General features: G+C 42.3%; 1 protein-coding gene across 2 annotated transcripts in view; it reads left to right on the top strand.

The window, feature by feature from the left end:
• ephb3a (eph receptor B3a) overlaps positions 1-6,988 on the top strand; it is a 32,118-nt gene extending 25,130 nt beyond the window's left edge. Inside the window, exons 13-15 of one of the 2 annotated variants that reach the window (XM_069139451.1) lie at positions 269-418; positions 2,474-2,667; positions 5,207-6,988. In XM_069139451.1, coding sequence (XP_068995552.1) covers positions 269-418; positions 2,474-2,667; positions 5,207-5,318 — 456 coding nt within the window. In that variant the 3' untranslated portion in view covers positions 5,319-6,988. The other variant, XM_069139452.1, reaches the window with a different exon arrangement.
• Positions 6,989-24,223: the final 17,235 nt, after the last annotated feature.

The following is a 24,223-nucleotide window of genomic DNA, read 5'->3' as shown; positions in this document are numbered from 1 at the left end:
TCACATGTACATATGGATGCACGTGTGACTGTTCATTTGTGCCAATATTTACGTTAGTGTGTGAGACCGTCTGTGAGATTTGCATTAGCTCTTTCTGCATGTGTGTTCGCTGTCTGCCTTTGTGTGTTGCTATAGGAGTGTAGTGTCTTTCAGAGTGTTAAAACCATCCCCCTTCTTTGTGTGTGTGTGTGTGTGTGTGTGTGTGTGTGTGTGTGTGTGTGTGTGTGTGTGTGTGTGTGTGCGTGCATGCGTGCGTGTGTGTGAGCAGGGAGGGAAGATTCCCATCCGGTGGACGGCGCCAGAGGCCATCGCCTTCAGGAAGTTCACTTCTGCCAGTGACGTGTGGAGTTACGGCATCGTCATGTGGGAGGTGGTGTCCTACGGGGAGAGGCCGTACTGGGACATGAGCAACCAGGATGTGAGTTGGCCCGACAGTCTCGTAAGAAAACACGCATCAATAGGACTAATGCACGCGGAGGGAGTTTTACGTCTAAGTTTAGGGCCGGCTGAGAGCTCCCCTGAGCTGCTGTGGCTTTGATTTCCAGCGTGACATGTTGGACCCGGGCCTGCTCTGCCATCTTTATCTCCTCGCTGCAGATGCTGGTGCAGCTGTGGGCCTGTGTTCTAGTTTTTACCACCTTATTTACAGCCCCAGCCTGCCCACCCCTCTACAAATCCATACTACAAATCCTCCCTGCTCACACCCACAAAGGAATACTAGGGAAAGGCTTTTTTTTTTTTTTTCTTCTTTACAGGCGTTGTTACCTGTAGGCAATCTGCGCCGCGCAGACATTATAACTACAGCAGTGAGCTCGCAGGAGAAGAAAAAAAATAAATCTCTTGGTTCCTCCTCCCTGAACAAAGTACTGAAGCAATGTGTACACCTCCACTTGATTCTCTGAGGAATATCTGCTCTGTATTGTGCTTCAAAAAGAGACCCTGATAGCAATAAAGCAAAAAAGGGAAGGCGAAATGAAAAATGCCTGTAATGTATGTATAACTTTCACAACAAAAACCCACGTGCAGTAATGAAAGCATCAAAGTAGAGGCCCCTCTATTGTTCCCAATAGCCTTTGTGCCACAGTCGCCGCTCAATAAGCAACAGAGTCAACAAATACGAGATATAAACAGGGCTGTTCGCAGGCTGGAAGCACGACATAAAAATCAAAGGACAAGCAGCAGGAGGAGAGGAGTGCAGCAGAAAATGCTTTATTGTTCCCAAATGGCAATTTTTTTATTGTTGTGGGGAGTTAAAACCCATACAGAGCTTATGGAGGCAAATGCAGTTGCTAGGCGAAATCAAATCAATGAGTCAACGTGTTCTTGCTTCGTTTATTGTTTCTCCTATCAATCACGGCGGCTTTTGAAGTGACAACTTTGAGAGGAGTTCAGAATATTGGTTTTGTAGTTGTGTGAAGCTAGTGAAAGAAAGATTTGCAATACGTGACGATGTGGGCTGAGGAACTGCTTAAAGCAGGCCATAATACAGAAACTGTTGGGTATTTTTGTACTGCACTTCCACAATGGACATAATATAAATGAGTCAGAGCAAAGTAGTAAGAATTTGAAGATGCTCCAGAGGAAATTAGCGTAAATCCGTATGCATGATATTTCACGTTTTTCGACAACTCTGACTGACCTCTTTGGCTCAGAGGAAAACATCTTTACGCTCATTGGATATTGCTGTAATGTTTTCAAAGAGATATTCATAGTCTCCAGAGAATTCATTTGTAATGATGTCGGTGAACGGCTGACTTCTCCTCTAATGTGATCGAGGTTTGATTTTGAGTAAAATATCATAACAGCTACTGGATGGATTGACAGGAAATGAGCTGCAGATATTCAAAGTCCCAAGAGGATGAATTGTAGCAACGTTAGTGATTTTCAGGCTTTTAGTTTGTCTGATGCTCTGGTTTTTGACCAAATACCTGTAAAACTCCTGACTAGATTGGATTAGACAAAAAAAAACACACGTTTCACATGTTTCCAACATATGATAACATGGGGAAAATATGTGGTAAAGTTTTCTCATGGGAATCTACATGAGCTTCCCACTTTACACCATTAACAGAAAAATGTCCCTCTGAGGGATTAATAAAGTATATATCTATCTATCTATCTATCAAAATGTTTCAAAACCACGTTTCCCATCAACAAAATACATGTTTCACGTGCATAATCACACGTGTATGTGGTGACATGGAAGTTTTTGTAAATGTGAAAGTCGTGTTTTTTCTGTAACACATGAAATAAAAAAGCAGCAAAAGTACATTTTGGAATATATAGACATAAAGCATAGACTACCAGTAGATAAAAGTTGTACTGAACAGTAAAGTGCAATGTTTTACATGTGCACAATCACATGTGTTATGTCATCACATGATTGCTTGCACATGTGAAATTCACGTGTTTTTACTGTAAGGGTTGCATTTAGCTCAAAGCACCTTGTTAAGAATGATTGTGTGTCTCTCAGGTGATGACGGCAGTGGAGCAGGACTACCGGCTGCCCCCTCCCATGGACTGTCCCATGGTGCTGCACCAGCTGATGCTGGAGTGCTGGATGAAGGAGAGAAACCTGAGGCCCAAATTCTCCCGCATCGTCAGCACCCTGGACAAGCTGCTCCGCAACGCCGCCAGTCTCAAGGTGGTGACCAGCACCTACTCAGGGTGAGTCAAGTTCAGGAGGTGTTGGTACAAACCGGTGCGACGCATCGTCCTGCCAAGGAGACATGAAGGAGACCAGCAGGGTTGTTGTTGTTCAGAGGTGAAAAGCTGAGTGTCAAAGAGTTAAGGCGCGGTTGGATAATTGGAAAACGTTCGCGGTGTGGCGCTCGGTTGTACAAACCCTGCGTCCTTTCTCGCCCGCCGTCAACAGCTCCGGGAAGAGCGAGAGTTTGTCAAATTGTCGGTTTTGGAAAGTTCCAGGGATTGATGGATTGCCTTGTTGGAAAGATGTGGGCAGAAGGTGTGTCTTCAACCGTGCAACGAGCTTTTCTTTTGAAGCACATAGACACCTTAAGCCCCCATTAAAAGCCTGAAGCAGTTCTCTCAACAGCTTTTTGTAAATAAAGAAAGATCAATGTCATGAATTGTGCCTCAGCATTGTTCTCAAACTGCCTTTCAGGGCATTGAATGGAGAAGTTTTGAAGTGGAAGGAAACTATTTGCTTTTGGAAATGTTTTTTATCTCTTTTTAGAAAGAGCAACGCGCTTCACTGTCGCCGCCGTGGCAAGTTTGCTGCGAGATTTAGCAATTTTTCAGAGAAACTTGCTGAATTCTCTTCATGAAGAGCCGAAACAGAATCCAGAGTGTACAGTAAACGCAGGAGTTAAGAGCAGAAATGTTCTGACATTTAATAACAAATTTGCAGGAGCTTTTAATAATGTAGACCATAACGTCGGCTGTGTTGTGGCCGACCTGCTGCAGCCGACCTTTGCTGAAAATAGATGCATCGTGTTGCTGGCTTTCTCATGCACAAAAGGCTTTTGAGGTTTTTCTACAATAACAGCAGGAATTGTACAAAAAGAAAGAAAAAGTGGTGATGCAACTCGTTCTCCGTCACTTTGTGTGAAATTGTCCTCAGTATTGTATTTGTAGGCTGTGAAGTGCAGGATGGAGACTACTTCTGCTGCAGAGACTGTGCCTCTGGGTTTTTGGAATAAGATGTCACCGTGAGGGGGAAAAAAAATGGCTGGCCTAAAGAGAGAGGCACAACAAGGTTCATGCTTGTTGGGTTTGGTTTGTTTTATGCTTTCGGTTGACTTGGGAGGATTCTTCTTTGAGCTGAAGGGTTTCGCTGCCAGACAGACGTCTGCCTCTTTCCCTCCCAACACTTCCCTTGGAAGTTGTTTTCCGGCCTTGTTTTTGACTCCAAATGTTCCAGGCATTTTTATTTATTTTTTTTTTACTGCCATGTTTGTTGTGAATTTTGTTCGCCTGGCATCCAGTCAACAGCATGATTAGCACCGGTTTAGATGCTCGATCCTCAGCTCTATAGTGATGTATAATGAATCAAGCACCTCAGCTCTGTGTCTATGACGCGGGCTGATAGCACCCTGTTTAAGGCAGAATTCATACATGCAGCATCCAGGTCTGCTGCCAGCTCCTTGGCTCACAGTTTCACTCTAACACTGAGCCCCAAGGGCGATTCCTGTGCCAGGATTTGGGCTCAGTGAAGCTAATTGTGTGTGGAAATGTAATGGCTGACCTCGGTTTAATTCCCCCTATACTTGGCTGGATGCTGGAATGTAGGTGATAGGACAGACAGCAGCCAGAGCTGCTGATGTGGAAAAGCAGGAGGTGATGAAGTGTGAGTAATAAGGGAGATTGAGGAGAAGCTAAAAGAGAGGAATGTGTTTAATTAGGTTGCTAATGAGCTTTTTAATGCATCAGGGGAGGGTGCGCCCAATGCTACAATGGGCGACTAGGAGGGTGTGTGTGTGTGTGTGTGTGTGTGTGTGCGTGTGCGTGTGTGCGCGTGTGCGTGTGTGATGCTTGTGCGTTATGCATGTTATGCTGTCGTTGTGTGCAGATGACATGCCAATGATTAATTTATGGCCTCATCTGTATGCAGCAGCGAGAGATGGATGGAGAAGGAGCGGGAGGAAGAGGAGGAGAGAGAAAGGATCATGTTGTCACAGCATGATTTAGAGAGCGTCTCCCGTGTTCACGCGTGCGTCTGAGGCGGCGAACTCTCAGCTCACCCGCCATTGGCTGCTCGGCGATGTTGTGCCCGATAACGGAGGGAGAGGGAGGATATGAGCCGCGGCGCTATCTGCCGGGTATCTTCTGCCACCAGGGCCTTAAAAAACAAGGACGCCGGCCAGGAAACAAAGGACACTCTGAGGCTGCGGCGCTTTTTCCCAGATAGCCGAGACATATGTTGAACTTTTATTAAAACTGGAAATGTGATGAAGAGATGTGGCTCGGCATTTTGAGCTGGACTTTGTTTATTGCAGAAGAAGCTCCAGATCAGCAGTTTTTTTTTGGTTTTTTTTTTTTTAAGCTTCTCTTCTCACGGTGCTGTATTTTTACTGGGAGATTTAAGCACCGAGACTCTGCAGAACTTTCGCCGTGCTGGCACTAAGATGGATTAGACCTTTACCCACCTTCAGTGGGAGCACTTAGCCGAGCAATAATGAGTTGTGCCTTTTGTTTAAGGTGGCCGTGAACTCTGCTGCTGACCTGTGTGGCTCTGTGTTGGCAGGGACCTGCTGCGTCTGGGAGGAACGCTGCCGGGGCACAACAGGAAGAGTCCGGACAACAGTCAGGAAATCATTCGGCAACAGATGAGCCAAACTCTCCCCATCCGAGTGTGAGCCGCTGCAGACCGTAAAGGATACCGAGTAAAAAAAAAAAAATTAAAAAAAAAAAAAAAAAAACTACCTGGGAACTCTGACGCCAAGAGCCTGATGTAAAATAGAAAAGAAGAAACTTAAAAGATGGAAGCTCCGGCTGCACAGAGAAAGAGGACCGTTTTCAGAGATTTCTTTCCTGCCGGGGACTTAAATGTCTGTTTAAAGAGAACTTTCCATTGCAGTGTGTGTGTGTTCATTACTTGACACTTGTGGATTCGTGACTATCGACATAAAACCAAACTTCTTCTTGCTCCCTCTCAGGTTGTGTTTGCATGTCTGCATGTGTTTTCTGCTGGTTGGGAATCAGTCATTCCTTCTCTTCACCGTCAGGCCGAGGACGGGGCGAGCTCACACAGACGACACGATTCAACGGTGCCAAGATAAAGCAAAAACATTTGCTTAAAACGAACTCTTACAGACAGCTTGACCTCTGTAGACCTTGAATCCAACCAATCTTTTCTTCTTTTCTCTTTGTAACCCAACCAAATATGTTCTTTTATTTTACTCACTTTTCATCCGCTTCCTCCTTAAATTCCGTCTTCCACACGTACCGGGAGATTCCAAGTGTTACAAATCTGTACAAAGCATCCGAGTCTTCACACCGTCTCTCCGTCAGAGGAGGGATGTAAATGACACTGTGCGGGACACGTCATGTGCATGCCAAAGTGGAAAGTACGTCCTGATGAGAAAAGTACAAAATGTTTTCCACGGTTAACTGTTGCTTTGGTGGCATTTTTGCTGTACGGACTTTTAACGTCCACTTTTTATTAATCTTATTTGATTCATATACGCATTGTTTTGAATGCTAAGTTATTATCTATTATTACCAAGAAGTGTTTTTTGTGTTTTTTTTACGAGTACCTGGGCTTAACTTTTTTATCACGATGCTTGTTTTTTCACGAACCAGACAGACATGAATGAGTGAATTTAGAAGGAAACCCTCTGCTCAGAGACTGGATATCTTAAAAAATATATATATATCTGAGTAGAACTCGCTGTTCGGCCTTTTCCTTCTTCTTCTTCTTCTTTTTGTTTCTTTGAAATGAAAAGCGCCCGTTGTAGTGCCGTGTTGTACTTTTTTTTTTTTTTTTACTTTGGCAAACTTGTTGCAGATCAGTGGGAATTTAAGAAGGTCACAATCCAGATGATAGCTCCTCGACCTTAATAATGACCTGACCTACAAAACATTGATGTGGAACAAATCGACTCATTTCTCCTCTTCAACATGTGTTTTCTTCAGCTCGCCAGCTGTCAGTGCAGTTCCTATTTAAAACAACTGCCTGTATATAATACTATATTTGTATTAGACCGATCCGCTCAGCATTTACAACTATCTGACCTGACTTTGGCCTCTCGATGACCCTCGTTTATATGCTTGTTTGTTTATTGTTGCGGAGCAAGCAAATGGAGAAATTTACAGTTTAATGGTCATTACATATCTGAAACTATATGTCACAATGAAAGAAGAAAATGTGTCTGTTAGGGGCAGACTTTTTCCTGTGCAATTAAAGGTGTATTAGATTGTAAAAAAAAAAAAAAAAAAAAAACATTGCCAGAAAACTAGAACAATAATAAGCCTTTCTCTTTCAGTATTTTTACGATAATCATATGCAAATAAATTATTAAACAGATCTCTGGTATTCTCTTTGATTTCTCAGCGGGTTCACTCGGCCGAAGTTCCAGGTCTCCTCTCATCCGGCTGAGGGATGAAAAGAGGGAGAAGCAAGTGTGCTTTACCTCAGTCGGAATATCACAGCAGCTTCGCATGGACTCGTTAAGATTTCAGATTAATCAAAACCCGGTCCACGCAGCTCGCCAATTAGCGAGAACCACGGGACTATTCTGGGGGATTTCAGTCTCTGTTGCTGCTGGAGAGGCTTCAAGGAGGCAAAATAATCTGGCTTCGCACCAAATGTCAGTGTTGTTTGGCTTTAATTTGTCAGCCAGGACACAAACTGGGTCTCCATACCAGTGCAGATGAGTGAAGCTGTCGCCTTCTGTTTTTATTGACTTGAGGAAGCTCATCTGTTAGGTGTTGTTGGTTGGTGTGTGTGTGTGTGGAGGGGAGGGGGGGGGGGAGGGAGGGGAGGTGCTCTGAGGAGTTCATGCTTAACCATCTCTGACTCGCTGCTCAGACACCTGCCGTACGATCAGCCACCAAAGGGGAAAAACTGCCACCGTGTTCTCTACATGTTCTCTAATCATGTCTGCTGCTCTCGCAGGATGTACGCGCACCAGGTCGCCACACAAGCCTCTGGCATTCATCATGTGCGTCCAAGCTTTGCGGGTAAATTGCCGACTAAATGCTCCGCGGTGGCTCTGCTGCCCTTTCTGTTGACGCAAGAAAAGAAAAAAGAAAAAAGTGATGTACAGAAGGGTTTAACCTTGGAGGACACTGATGCACACCATCCCGTAGAGGTGGAAGACTTTCAGGGAAGATCTACCTTTTTTTTTCCGGGTAGTTATTTTAAAGTGGGCCAAGCTTTTTAAGTGTTTTCTCAGTGTTTACCATCACGTCTGAGATCTGACACAATGTCAAACGTGAGAATTTGCATCCTGTTTACCATTAAATATCTGAAGTGTTTCCAGCTTCACGAGCCGCTCTGCCTCGCCGCTCGCCAGAGACAACACTCGCAGCCCTCCATCTTCAGAAATTTCTCACCGCTGCAGCTTAAAGATGATGCAAAATGGCAGCAAACCTAAAGGAAAATATCTCATTATCGTATTACGGACCATTAAGTGATGAGGAATCAGCCACGGCACGCTCTCTCTCTCTCTCTCTGAGACTTTAATGAGCGTGCTTGGTGGAGGGAAAACTGAGAACGTGATGGCAGGATGACAGGCAATTTTTATTTCATGGCTGCTGGTTGCTCATCATTGACCAGACAAGTCTGCGGTTCAACGTCCAATCCCTGCATCGCCACAGTGATCCTGACGATTACTGAGATTAACAGCAGCTTAGGCTTTACACTGGATGTACATAATCACACACGAACACCAGCCAACACAGAGCCAACAGAAAAAAAGAACACAGGCACAGAACAAACACACATTCAGAAGCATAACTACACACACACACACACACACACACACGCACAGATCTGCTAGCTTGGCAGTGATTTGTCAGATTTAGCTGCATCTACCGGTGCACCCCTTTCTGAGAGCAGCAGTCGGTTCTCTCCCGAGCTCAAAGCACTCATTTGCCATCCTGTCCAAAGCAAGTTTAATGCCTCCAATTACAGGGGGTCTGCAAGCAGGCAGATTTGGAGCGAGGAGGCTTGGCAGGAGAGTTTGCTACGCATCAGGGCCTTTTAACAGAGTAGTGATTTGCTGCCGCTGCTGCTGGTGGTGCTGAAGCTGCCTGCGCCTGCTCATCAATGGAAAACTACCCTCTTTATGGTGAAGCGCATGCAGCACTAAGCCGAAACTGTGAGGAGAGAAACAAAAATCTCAAGCTTTTTAACGAGTTGTTACTGGCGCTTTTTCACACCCTGTGTGTGTGTGTGTGTGTGTGTGTGTGTGTGTGTGTGTGTGTGTGTGTGTGTGTGTGTGTGTGTGTGTGTGTGTGCGTGTGAGGTGTGGCAGGGGGGGGGGGTGCATCTCTGCACCGCAAGCACAAATGGAAATCAAAGTCTTTTCAGCAATAATTTTTATGCAAAATGGGCTCTATTTTAATTGAATATTCTGAGATACTGTAAAGCGAATAGTTAAGGGTGTGAGGGAAGCAATTGAAGGAAACACAGACGAGATAGCTGCAGTAATGCTGAAACATAGCTTGTGATGCGGTGCATTAATTATATATGACAGTCATGGGAGAACCTTTTTATCTCCACTTTAGTCAAATCCTCTTTACTAAAGTCAGATCTGATTCAACTTTGACGTTGCATTTTTTTTTTAATTTAATGGTGCAACAGTAAACTTCTATCTGTGAAGTCTTGAGTCCCAGAGGCAGATTGGATTCTTCCACATCCATATCATTGATAATATGCTCCTGGATTAGACATATTCAACCTTTATAGGATCACTTTCACCACCACACATGCCATAAAAATTTCATTTATAGACACTAATTTAATTTTCTTTATACTGACAGACACTAATTAACCATGAAAAACCTTTAGAAAATGTATGTGATTTCCCACTTTGCCCATAATTCGACACCCAAATCTGCAATTCATTATGAAGCCATAAAGTTATGAGACATTCTTCTTCTTTTAATCCAAATTAATGGATTACATTTAGCATTTCTTGTAACCAGATTATTGTAATCTTGTTAAAGATAATCCGTTACCCCCTCACCCTGGTCTTCAAGTATTATATGTGAACATCTCTGTGAAGCAGCTGGCACTGAATGCAACTGTAATCTCTGTTGCAGCAACACATCTAATGAAATATATAAAGGGGGGGGGGGGGTGCAAAATATCTCATTACAGAAATACTCAATTTTCCCCTCAAATGATTTGTTCACATTTAATTAAAAAACCTGCAACACAGGAACACTCTCGCTCACACACACGTCTGCAGTGGTAAATAATGCTTTGCAATTTCGCCTTTACCTTCCTGCACTATCCTCATAAAAGCCTTCAGTGTAGTGGGGATGGATGATTAGCATGACAGTGCATTTTGTGCTCAGAGAGGCCTCCCCACTTCTTCCTCCGTCGGTGGCTCCGGCTCTGCAGCGTGTGATCCATTAAGTGGCCTCTGAAGCCCCGGCCATTGATTAACGGGTGTCAGGACCCTGTAGGGTTTGAAGGACGGAATAATGTGCATCAGAAAAGTGCCTCACCACCCACCACCCACCACCCACCCCCCTACACACACCCTCTTCCCCTCCGCCATCGCCACCCCTGATACACTACGGTGGCTGCCAGGGCTGCTGATCTCGAGGCCACAGCCGCCAAGGTTTGAGGAGAATCAACAGGGACAGAGCAGCGAATGAGGTCAGCAAGAGGAAGGGAGGAATTAGGAGAGGAGGAAATGTAAGGATGAGGAGGGATTGGGAATAAATCACTGCAGCCTGCTAGTCTGAGGCTCTATTAAACGAGTAGTTACACATTTTTGGAAACATGCTCCGTCACTCTCTCGGGCGGAGAGTTAGATGCCATAGAGTGATACTCCTCTCAGTGCTCTGTGGAGCTTCATCCAGCAGCTTGGCATAAAGACTGGAAACAAGGGGAAATAGCTGCCTGCTATTACTTGTACTTCTGATCCGTACAAAACCCAAAGTGTAAAAACCACACCACACTGCTTTATGTACTGCTTTGTTTTAATGAATAGTGTTTCCCTTAAGCCGTAGACCTTCTCAGGTTAGAGGCAGCAGTATAACAAAGTTTACTTCCTTCACTATAGGCCTGTTTTTGTTTTTGGAAGTATCCGTACTATTTCCATCAACTTTCACTTTTACTCCACTTCATTTCCCTAAAGCATCTTCAATTCGTTACTTCAAAATAAAATTGGAAGAAATGTGATGATACAGACTGCATGCAAGCAGGTTTGGTCAATCAGTGGTCTTAGCTTGTAAACTACATCAGCAGTAAAATACCTTAAGTGCAAATCGTTTCCAATCAAGCCCGGGCTTAGCAGATGCTAGCTAGTCGTGTCTACATCATAACTGAATTACATGAATCATGTTTTTCACTTGTAGCCACAGTTCAGCAGGTCTTACAGTTTTTCTTTAAAAGCATAAACTTCATTTTTTTTTTTTTTTTCAAATTCAGACCGCTTCGCTTTTTAATATCAGCATTTACTTTTACTTTTATTACTTCGAAACATTAAAATTACAAAAATATATATAAATAAGCTGCAGTAAACATTTGATTCTTTAACACTTTTTAAGAGTCAACTAATTTCCCAATATGGTGACAGACATTTTTTACCAAAGTCTTCTGAGAAGATATCTATTCTTTTAATTATATGTGACTTTTTACATCACCGGTTAAAGGTCACAGCTGGCAAAAGAAACTAGTTCATGAGCGAGTTGAGGGGCTGTGGTTGGTCCAGAAATGTCTGTCTTCCAGAAGACAGCGTTGGTGACTTTTTTTTTAAAATTGGTTGCAAATCATTTTATTTTCATTAATTACACAAACAAAATATAGGCTAACGCCTCATCCAACTTTGCTCTAAATTTGCTTTAGCCTGTTTTGACTGGAGCTGCTTTCAGTCTATGTTCAGCTAAGCTGACTTGGTACAACCTCCAGCTATTTACTTGCCTCACAGTGATGTACGTGTGGTATCAGTCTTCTCATCCAACCAATAAGCGTATTTTCTAAGATGTCATACAATTAATTGCTGGCTACTAATTGTGACTCAGACAGGGCGAGGATGTGAAATTTCACAGCTGACTTGTGCGCTTGTTCGACAAGGAGGCCATGACTGCGCTGTCATCTTGCCATGAGGTGAAACACTGTCCATTGTACAGTGTAAAATATAACAAAATGCAGGCTGATGCAGCCTCTGAAAGACCATGTCTGACTGCCAGGCTCTGTTTCAAAGGCCCAAAGCAGCGAGCTCTGTGTGAAAAGAGGGGCCAACAAAGATCATTAGCATGCATGTGAATGGGATGGAAAGAAAGAGCAGATTATGCATTTGTATGTTTGCCAGTGAGATAGAGGGGTTGAGGTCCCTCAACCCGGTTTGAATCACAAATCCCCACCAGGAGAGGGGAAAGGGCATGGATAGAGAAGAGCAGGAAGAGACAGACTTTAGGCTTTTGAGTTAATGTGGTGGGGGGGGAGGAACGGGGACTGTGGTCTCAAAGCAGATGTCCCAAATTGGCAAAGAAAAGAAAAGAAGACCAAAGGGACTGGTCCATCCCGAGCTTAACTCCTATCTCTCTAAATCTGCAAAGTATCTGTGAGGGGCATCGGGGCGGATCGCACCGCCAGGCTGCCAGTCAAAGTTTTTAAGAGGTTGTTTTCAGAGCCCCCTTTTGTTGTGGCCTGTGGGGCGTGATAGAAACGAGGCCGTGAGTGAGAAGGCTAGCTGGCTGGCTGGCTGACTGACTTCAGGGACTCTCCTCTACATGTGGAGGGCTTTACAGTTCGCTGGAAAGATGAGGAGAGACAAGGAACAAAAACACTTCCTCGCCGTCCGAGCCGAGAACAGCAACGAGATAGTACGTCGCGCTGCCTCGTCCTGTTACCAGGGTCACCGGCGCTGATGTTGGCAGTGACATGTGTCACTGCTGGATTGTAATTAAATGGGAAGAGGCTGTTTGACTGAAATGCAGCGTGATTTCTTTCTTGTCTATATCACAAAGAGATACAAACACACACACACACACAGACACACATAGTCTGATTCTTATCACCTCAGACTACCTGTACATTTGAAATAAATGGCCAGCCAAGCATTTGATGGGTTGGCTAGAAATCCCAAATGCTTATACTACCTTGGCTGCTTTCTAGTAATCATCCCCATGGTAACACCTGACACCAGCTATTTATCATGCAGCCCATATAAACTCCACCATATTCACAACAAGTCACACAGGCAACTTTTTGTCCTCGCTGCTGACAAGTAGCCACGCAAAACATGATGATGCATTCAAAATCAAACCTCCTTGTTGAAGCTTTCCTGCACGTCTGTCGCCCGTGTGTGTGTGTGTGTGTGTGTGTGTGTGTGTGTGTGTGTGTGTGTGTGTGTGTGAGTGAGTGAGTGAGTGAGTGAGTGAGTGAGTGAGTGAGTGAGTGAGTGAGTGAGTGAGTGATTGCAAGTGCATTTGTCGAGCCGCATCATGCTCTCCCCTCAACATTAATTGTCAGTCGTTAGAGTTAATGTGACAGGCGAAAGTGTATTTGTTAAGATGGCGGTGACTCTAATGTGTTGCTATAGTTTATATTAGTCAGTCGAGTGTGCTACGGCATCAGAGGATGAATATTCAGGAATCAGAGCCTCATTTAGCTTTAATACAGGCAGAAATGGAAATTCTTTGGCTTTAAATTAAACAAGATGAGGATGCACACATGGCGCAAACAGTCCAACTGTACATAGCTGTTTTTTGTTTTTTTTCCTCCTCACTTGCTGGGTTTCAACCATCTGTCAGTGATATTGATGTTTCTCACAGAGGGCTACAGGGTGCGGGATGAAGGAAAGGAGTGAGAGTGAGGAAATATTTGTGGCATGTAGTCATACACATCATTTCATCACTCCTTCATACTGAGTCTGGGGAGACACACAGAGACCTGAAGGTTTATAATGATGCTGAACTGCAATCAGTTTAAGTCCTCGGCGAACAAAGTATTCCGATTAAGCAGCTGTACAGCGCTATAAAAACGATCAGTTACAGGATGCAGTGGTCATCGGTGTTGTTCAGTAGCCAATGTAAAATCTTTAATTTGCTCAAAACTGAGTTACATTCCAACACTTGTCAGCAGGTAAATGGCGTAGCTTTAAGGAAGTAGCAACCAACAGCGATGGTTGCCGCCAATTGTTTTGTGAACGGACATTATAAAACCTCAAGTTCAGATTTTGCCCAACGCCATCTTGCTAGTTTGGAGCGGTTTGGAGCCAGAAGTATATTTGGACGAGCTGGGGAAGGGCGAGCTGGGATCGGACTCGATCTGATAGGAAACCTGTCGATACTACATCCCACCCACCAAGAGTGGAAATCTGACTGCACCACAGGCCTGTCGGTCAAACAGACACCCCCCCCCCCCCCCCCCCCCCCCCCCCCCCCCAGCAACACTGCTTTTTGAGGCCTAATATCTAATTAATTACAGTATTATTTTCAGATGGACCCCCAGAAAACTAACAAGAAGGTGTGACTTCAGCTAACAACACCAAAATAACTTGTGGAAAAAGTTTGACTCTGTATTTCATGAGAAAAGTTTAATGGGAGTCTATGGAGCAAAGCCTTTTCAGAGCCAACGGCGGTATTGCGGTTCAAGGCACTTTTGCATCGGCCTCATTTTTCAGACCCGGAAGCTAAGTCCACTTTTATAAGCAGTTTATTATTGTAACACTATAAAAATAAAATGGTGAAAAAGAAATGAATCTATTTATTAATTTTTTTTATCCATCCAAACTGAAAAGGCTACCAGCATGCCAACATCAGATGCCCCATCCGTCTACTGATCAACCGGTGTCAAGTACAGGAAAGTAGGTGTGTACGCTCACGATATCGCAGCGTGAAACCAAAACAAAAAGGATCAAATGGACACAATGAAATAAAAATGTGAACCTCGGCTCAGGCCCGGGTCCAGACTTTCAGGTGTGAAAAGTTTGATGTCTCAACAAATATTGGATGTATTGCTTTGAATTTGGTACAGACATTCCTCTGGATGAACTGTGATATTTTTCTTGCTCTAAACTTTCCTCCAGCAGGTCTTAGCAGGTCAAAATTTAAATGTGTCCAACACTTCAATCCATGACCAAATATCTGCAAAATGACTTTCCCATCAGCCTCAACTGAACTTTATGTTAGAACTTCTTAGCAATATTAGCAACAGGTCAACTCATACAGTGAACATATATGATTGGCATGCTAAAGTTAGCATTTATGCCACGCAGCATTGTGGCAGACTCAGAGTCTTATTTAAATCTGGATGCTTTTTTTTTTTTTTTTTTTTTCCCCAAAGCATACAAAGTATTTTAACATCACAATTTGGCACAAAAGAACGCTGCTTTGTTCAGGGTTCGTCAAGCTAAAATTTCAAAGTTCATTGTTTTAGCTCTGGCTTCAAAGAGCGGAGCAGAAGAAAGCTGCGCTTCTGACTGTTAGAGGTTGCCTATCTGTGGGACTGCAGATAATGAGGTGGTATCTGTTAGCTGGAAGAGAGCAGCCCGGCCGGACCGGAGCGTCTGTCCACAGAGAGTCGGCGTCTCATCCACTCAAACAGTGGCATAAGGTTTTGTAAGGTACAGCCCGAATTCCTCCAGGTTTAATGTCTCCATCAAAAGGAGATCAAAAGGAAGGGATTAGAGCTACGTAACAGAGGTAAGCGTGGAGAGGAGTCTTCGCTAAACTCCAGAGCGCTTTTGATACCGCTCATCCCTGCCAAACCGTAGCCATGGCAACAGTGGAAACTGAAGTGTGCAGCATTGATAAGAGATGCGACAGGGGATGAATGGGGTTGACAGATCATTTTGGAGAAGTCTGACCCTTCTGCAGAAGGACCGGCGTCTTGTCTGAGAAATTAATACCATACGCAGATGGTGTGTAGAGATTGACAGTCTTGGACCCAATTCTCTATCTGTGAGAGCAATTTAACACATATCATACTACAAAGTGTTAACTTCAGACACTATTGAGGGTATTTTCACACTGTAAATGTCTGTGACTGCGGGTCTCTTCTTCAAGTCCTTTAGGATTTATCTGCTGTGCCAAGCTTACTCAGCCTCACATTGTTAGGAAAATATGCACAAAACTTCACTGCCATGCCTTTAGCTGAGCTTCAGCACGGGTGCTACAGTCACGAATGTCACGCAGAAATGGACGTTCAAGAACGAATGCTCCAGTGTAAAAAGAACAGGATCGTTGTACGCTCTCTCACGCTCTTCCCTAATTTGTTAAAACTGCTCTTGCTGCAAGTGGAATTTTGTGTAAACAAGACTGGGAAAAAAAAAAAAAAATACATAGGAGCAATCAAAATCCTAGGGGAATTCTTCATTTCCTTTTTTCATCTCTGAACACATGAAGAGACAGGGGGGGGGGAAGGAAGAGGAAGAGCAATGTACAGTAGTAGGGCCTCCAGCCTGCCTCAGGGGCAGCAAGCTGGATACAGCCTATTGATTTGACAAACAACGTTAGTTTTTGCACCACTGATTCAGACAGAGTGTACTTAATTAGCAAAAATGGACACTAATTGAGCCCCAGCTGTATGTAGAGGAAAAAAAAAAAAAAAAAAAGATGTGAATCTCTAAGCACACCAACCCAAGAGCTCCAAGTCTCTCTGATCCTCTTCTCCCCCCTGAGCTCCGTCTGTTCACTCACTGAGCGTAAGCGGCTTGTTAGCACACTGGGAGATTTGTACGGATAATGAAAAGTCGAAAGAGAAGCACGAAGAACAGGGACTTCAGGACTTATTCAATGCTAAACAACACCTTGTCCTGCAAGTGTTGATGAAACACTGAAGAAAATATCCCATTTTCAAGACCAGTTATAGATCCTTTACATCCAAATATTAAAGCCTCATAAAACATTGCATTGCACTGAGCATTTCATAATACTCGGACAGTGTTTTGCAGCGTCATTGGTACATTTCGTTCTGTGACAAACAGTAACTGTGATTTCAGGATCTCAGCCAGACTGACTCAGCCGCTGCGGCTGAGCGAACGAACACAACAAACTTGAAAGCTGACTTTACTAAAACATGTAAATGAAGCTTTTCACTATGCAAATGAAAATGTAAATCCCCCCTCTCCCCCTCCCCTCATAACCCACCAAAAAAAGGAATTAAACAGCCAGAGGGCAAAGTGGAAACAGTAAAATTCAATAAATTTGTCTTTTTGCGTCCACAGGGAGGCTTCATGTTTTTACACTCAACACAAATGCTTTTAGTCTGCTCTGTTGTCATACAGCGATACGCTATACAGGTTTCATGCTATGTTTACTTTCAGGTGACAATTGGCTATAATTGTGCTATACATGCTTTACTAACAGTTGTTTTTATGTTCACACGTAGATGCTCTCACGTCTCATAATAATTGTAATAATGATAACATTTGTGAGACAGTTGCTTGTTATTTTTTAGTTGTCTTCTCTGGCAGGATCATGCACATGTAGTTTTACACTCACTAGGTGGTTTATCAGGAGAAAAACAAACAAATAAAGACATTAAATTGGTTTACAGTCCGAGTCAAGAAAAAGCTCAAACTAATTTGGCCAATAGTAGATTTCTACATTTTCTACAGACTTATCTTTTTAATATTAATCCTCAATTTTCACACATCATACAGCAGCTGATATCTCAAGTAGAGGTCAACTGACTAATTCGATAAGTCCTCTGAATGTGCGTAATAAGTTTATGATGCAAGACATGGTGAATAATCTATATTCCTGTTATAAGAGGGAATTCCAATTAGTAATATGCCAGAAAAGTTGTCTGAGGGAACATAATTAAACTAATTAAACTGTTTAAGATGAAATTTTTATAATGACTTTGTTAATGATTGTTAAACTAACAGATATTCTCTTTGATAACAAAGCTTGATGTTCTTTCTTTCTGCTGTATGAGGTGTGTAAGTGCTGCTCAGTCTGAAGGACATCTGCACTGTTTTCTTGATGCTGACTGTTGACAGTCTGCAAGCTTTCCTTGGTAATGTTGCAAAAGCAGACACTTTCTGGCAAGTTTATCTCTGCATAGCGAAAGAGATTTTAAGAGGTTCTAAGAAACAAAATGTTTTCTTGTAAGTTTTGTTTGTCCTCGTCGTGTCCTGGTCATCAAAGTGTTGGCGGGAATTGAGACTCTGCAATCAGATTTTTAGAGGACTGTAGAAGAATATACTTTCCTGCTGTTCTCGGTCTAAACAATCAAGCGGAAAAAACAGCAACTGAGAGAAGCCGAGCAAGACGATATGAGTATTCGGATGTGCGTAGGACGTAAAGATTTTTTTCAGATAGTAAACTAAGCGGCAACTCAAGAGAGCTCAGACCTCTGCCACTCTTCTAGGCAACAACTGTGGCAAAGTTGCTGTTGTACTGGTTCCGGTTCCCCGAGTGCTTCATAATGTATTAAGTCTGAGCGAGAACATGTTTTTCTCAGAGGATCACTGGTACCCATGAATGTAGATTGTGATACGGAGTCATTGTTATTTCTATGATTGGCCTGTGTTTTGTCACTATTTAACTATACTGCCATTTATTGGATTTTGATATTGTTAATATGGGTTCTTCTTTGGGCCACGTTACACCCTTCCTCCGAGGTTCATGAAAATCGATGTGCTACTTTTTCTGTAATCCTGCTTTAAAAAAAAAAAAACAACTCCAAAGTGAAGGTAATAATGATGAAAATCAGTAATATTTTTAGTTCTATATTCACATGGTGGATAGACATTTAATAATAATCTGGTTTTATGTTGATCTTCAATAATTTAACTAACAATTGAAATGTTAATATCTATTTAATAATCACAGGATGTTCTACAGTGGTCATCTTGTGAAAACAATTAAATAATGTCAAAATAAAAACAGTGATGTCAGGATGATATCTTGTTTTAGATTTAGAGATCATTGCAAGCAAATGGTGAGCAACCTGAGTATGGTTAACTTGGGAAACTTGAACCTGTCATTTGTATCTGGTTGAACATTAAGCCTGTCCAAAAAATTCCTTGACTTTGTATTTCATGAGTGAAGTTGAATGAGAGTCCATGAAGCCAGAGGCTGTTTGGAGCCAACCCCTAGTGGCCCTCGTGGTATTGCAGTTTAAGGTACTTCTGTATTGGCCTCTTTTCACAGAACTGGAAGCTACCTCCACTTATATGCTTGCACCATATTTCTACATGAACCCAGGATGCACAAATCAAACGCTGGCTTTTGAGAGGGCTTTTCATTTTTTTCACGAGTTTCGTGGCCAGTGTAGATTCTTCAACACACTTGGAAGAACTATGGGGGGGGGGGGGGGGGGGGGGGGGGTTACCACTCAATCCTAGTCACTGCTTCATCTTTTGTCTGCCTTTAAAATAGGATTTCCAAATATTCTCAATCTGTGGGCATCAGGTTACGTTGGAGGCAGCTGTGTAATCATAAAATCCATCCTGTCATTCCAACCGTCTTTAAATCAAAAACAATTTTTGCATTTGTGAGAGTGCTTTTTATGTTTTCTCTTTCAAAGGCGGCAAGAGTCGTCCTTCAACATGTGAACTAACCATCCTCAGACTGCAGCCTGTCATTTTGCAAATGGGTTCCCAAGGACGACTTCTCAGATGGTTCCGTGTAACAAGGTTAGACATTGGGTTCAGCTCTTTACGCCTACCCTACTGACATTCACAGCTGCAGACTTTATGGATAAAAACACTCGATGAATGACTCACTAAAATTCATAACTTAAGAATTATTGGCTCATCAAACAGTGTGTGTATCTATTGATGAATTAGTGACATTTTTATCTGTAGTATTACAAATTTTTCACAACCCAGGATGTTCATAATATAATGACTCATAACTGCTGTATAAATCATTAGTAAATGTTTTATTCACCAATATTAACCAAATTTTATTTACATTGACATAGAATCTTGATTGTATTCTGCACTGAAATCATAAGCGAGTTCTCCTTTACTAACTCCCCTCCTAATTCTATAATGTAGTGCTTTTTATGCAAAATGTAAATCAATGAAGTTTTTCATTCCCTGAATGAAGACAGAAAACAGGATTAACTAACGTGTTTTGAATCCTTTTTGAAATGCAGTGAAGCTTTTATTTCAAGTCTGCGTCTCGTAGCTGCAGTTGCCAGTCTGAGGTCTAAGATGAGGTGACCTTCTGTCTGCATGAAACACACACCTTTTTCTCAAGTGATTTCCATTTAAAGATGCTGATGAAAATGGCGAGGAACAGGGTTTAATCTAATTCTAGGACTTTATTTTTCAGACGTAGCGTGCAGGTTACCAGCAGCCGCCACGCGATCAAAACAAGATATGGAAGTTTAGTGAAGTGAAGGGCACGCTTGATTTAATTAGGAGGGAAATTTTTCCCGGTGCTGACTCATAATCGTCTTGTTTTTCCTCTGCTGTGCCTTCCCATTATTTTCTAACATACTGTAATGAAAGTCTGTTGATTGCAACCACACTGGTAGATCCTCGGCTCATTTTAACACATTAACATAGTTTGCAACAACTAGATGAGCTCTTGATGAAAGCGATTTGATTAGAAAACGGTGGATGGTTACGAAATGAAGGATGAAAAAACTCTGTTAATTCCACTTTGAAGTGTTTTATCCGACAGTCACTGATTGCATTCTCTTAAAAAAAAAAAATACAGTTAAACACAGACACCAAATAATCGTATGTTATTATTCACATTACTACCAATATACCTTAAAAAAAAAAAACATCAAATAATTTTTGGGAATTTGAACGGTAAATTTCAGAGACTGATTCTGATGTTATTTGTCTCAATAATCCACCCGATAGATTGCATTGGGGTTTTATGACAGCAGTGTGGTGCATTAAATAGAGTGCGAGATCTTCAACCACGCGAGCTACATTCTGTCCCCTGCTAGAAAGCAACAGACTGAATCAAAATACTGACTCTGACCTTTGACCTCCCTGCGGGGCACGGGCAAAGTGAATTTACAAATGGAGATCATTTCACATTAATGCCCCTGGGTGAGTTTGAATGCCAATAAAATGAGCCTCAGACATAAATCAAGTGAGGAGCGACGAAACTATCAGCTTGTTGCTTCCAATTAAAGTGGATTTGCCCAGGAGATTCTGTTGCAGTCGTATAAATGATTTAGTGATCAAAGTGGAAGATTTAGATGAAATAATTGCTATTACAGATGAATGATCATCTTGAAAGGTTTTCTTCAACATGGTTTATTTCATTGTCAGACTATATTCTACGCTATTATGTCATATGAACATTTTTAAAGGATAAGGCAGGAGATTTTCTATATGTTAGTAAACAAACAATGTGTGAGTCTGTCACTCAGTTCTTTCCCTCTAACCCACTCTGTGGACCCAAGAACACTTACTACTACTGATGATGAAAATCTTAGAAATTGAGGCACAAATCTTTTCCTCGTGGATGGGTTGCAGTGACATTTATTATAAGCATTCACAGCCCCTCAGGATGAATTGTAAAAAAAATGTCCCCCAAGTGCATCAGGCTTAAATTTGCCGTATTCCTTTAGTTTATGACCTGCAGAACTAACCACATTCCCATCAGCTACAGCTGTACTTTGTGTTTAGTTTATATGGTGCGTTCATGAGCAACCAGGAAGTGGGAAAGTTTTGACCTTCAGGTGGGAAAATACAGGTGTCAGCCTGTCACACTGGGATTATCCCACGAGGAAAGTGGGACGTTTTTGGAAACTCAGAGTCACTTGACGTGGCAGAATTTGTGATGAAAGGAAGAAACATACTCACTCAGAAAATAAGGTGAATTATAGCCACACTTGGTGAGACAGTACATTGAAACAAGTAAAAAAAAAATGACACCTTCCTGAGCTCCACTTCGTCCCTATCTTGGACGTGGTTTTGTCACTATTCTGTATTCTGACATCAGAAATCGAGCACATTTTCTTGGAGCTACCATGTTGCCTGTTTGTGAAGTGGGACGGCCTCAAATGGGAACTTTCCCAAACACCATTTGCCAACAAATACACCAAACTGAAATGGTGAAGGTGGTAAACATAGACACCTGCTGAACATCACCATGTTTACTGAACCTCATGGTGATGAAAAGAAATATGGTGTAACAGTCGAGCCCTGTATTTTTTTACCACGTTCCTTGAGGAAGAGTAAACGCTGCATTTGATGAGGATTATTTCCAGCAGCGGATTAACATACATTTGGCGCTGTGGTGAATATTTCCAGCAGCATATGTGGGACTGACTCAAAATAAATGACAGTGCCCATGTTCGTGGTGCTCATATTGAAGGATGGAGGATAATGTCACCAGCAACAGTGTAGCTCACTGACGTGTTTTAAAGGTTCAGAGGGCAGGATTTAAGAGGCTCTATTAGCAGAAAAGGAATATAACATCTATTATAATCATGTGATAATATTCATAACACTATTCATAATAATTACGGTTGTAATGCTGCTCCAAGTGAGGAAATAAAATGTTCACAGTTCTCTTGATCCGGTTGAAATTCATTTACATTTTTTAAGTGCTTGAAGATCAAATCATTTCTAAACCAAATCTCATGCAAAAGAGACCATAAAAAAATAGAATTGTTATGGTGACACTTCAGGTGTATTGACTGATTCTTAATGTCAAATTGAAGCATTGTTTTGATCCGCTACCGTTATCCCTGTTAAAGTTACTGAATTACAAATGAATACAAGCTCAACACGTCCTGTATCTCTTTCAAATTAAAAGCCAGTTGACAGACTGTTGGTGTTATTATGAAATATTTGCAGAAACACGTGACTGAAATTGGACATTTTAGATGACTAATCCAGAACCACCTTTAAAAATAGCAGGATTCTATTGTTGACTTTATTAAATTAAAATAAATTGTCTCGGTTACATTATTGACTGTTGTATATGGTCTCCACAGTGGCTACACAACCTTAGAAACAAGCCTCACAACTTATGTGTGTGTGTGTGGCCATGTGCACTTGTGCATTACAGGTGTGCTCCAGTACTTGAACAAATACCTGAAACTAAGAATTGTTGTGAATTTATTTTTTTTTACCTGAGAATGAACCCCTTCCTATCTACATAAGGAGCGGCTTGTCCTCCACACCACGTTACACCACCATGTTTGTACAGTAGCCCAGATGGAACCAACTCAAATGAGTTTTCACCTTATTTTTTTGTTCATGATTTTAGAAGCCACTTTTCTCGAACATGCTTGGAAGAGGAGGGTGAAGGTGTTCAGTTGTCACCACTAAATGCCACTATGACCCTGTTTCCATTTGGCTATTTCAATCCGGACATATGCATCTGACCATATGGTCAGTGGCCAGCAAAAGTACAGGTGGAAACACATCTGTTCGGAGGTGCCCTGGCACGCATACGTCCACATTCGTCTACTAGTGGAAACGACCTAGAGGACGCATTGTAAGACCTCCTACTCAGCTGACATCCTCTGAATATCAATAAACGTAAATGCAGCTCCACATTCCTGCGTTGGTATCTGACCCGGTGTGTTACCGTCACGTTACAGCGGCTTCATTCGTTGTAGAATATTTTTTTTTCTCCATTCAGTCTTTCACCTGATCTGATCTCTGCGTGCGCTTCTTTTCTTTTTATTTAATGTCCTGTGTGATTCTGCTGAGCAGCTGAACTGTAGCCGACTGACAGCAGGAGAAAGTTACTGCTAACACGTCGTGAAGCAGCTGATTAGTGAATTAAAACACACACATGGCGCTTGTTTCACCAAAGCCTCTTCTGGGTTTATCTTTGTTCTTTTAGTTAATATCGTGTTATTTCCGACACCTATCATCCATAGTAGTGGGAGAGACGCAACGGAGACGCGCTGTGGATCGATAATTAATTAATTCATCTAAGGAGCCGAACGTCTCAGGCCGTGAATTAGATTTACAAACTCCAGTGTTCAGACATTTACAAACGTGAAATATGTCATAGTCCTATATTTGTAACAGACGGCGCATTAAATAGTCTGCCTGTCGCTTATACTCCTCTTCTCATGTATCTGTTTGTCTTGTAGTTTATCTCCTGTGATTTCTGATCCACATCAGACCCACAGCTGAGAGCCGCTGCCCCCCTTTGATCCACAGCATCGGAGACGCGCTGGTACAATTAATTAATCTGACTCGAATCATTGGGGATCTGAAGCTCAGGTTCCTGTTCTTGTGCTTATTTACTTGTATATTTTCGTGACGTGCCCTGCGTCTTAATTTTCATAAACAGCGGGGGAAGTGAGATCCAACCTCAAGTGGCCATGTTGATGCAAGGTGGAAACACTCTGCCTGAAGCTGGCCACTATTTGATCAGCTCATGGCCAGGCCAGATGTCTGGATTGAAATAGTCAAATGGAAACAGCCTCTATATCCTACGAGCTGCTCCTCTAAAGGTTTTTGACAGAGAAAGTCACATCAAGTTATATGACACATAATATACTTGTTTGTTAAATGAATGGTTTTGGTGTTTTCAGGGGATTTGATGATCATTACAAATATTTTGAATATCACAAGACCTTTAAGCCTGTTGAGTTTCTAAAACATACATCTTTTCTTTTTTTTTTAGTGGGGAAAAGCCGACATACCTGGGTTTCTTTCTGAGACTGAATTTA

This window comes from Embiotoca jacksoni, unplaced genomic scaffold, assembly GCF_022577435.1.
Source record: "Embiotoca jacksoni isolate LCO1_2020_lvr unplaced genomic scaffold, fEmbJac1.0.p SCAF_83, whole genome shotgun sequence".
Classification (NCBI taxonomy): domain Eukaryota; kingdom Metazoa; phylum Chordata; class Actinopteri; family Embiotocidae; genus Embiotoca; species Embiotoca jacksoni.
Note: the sequence above shows the minus strand (reverse complement) of the source record. Positions and strands in the feature narration are given on the sequence as shown.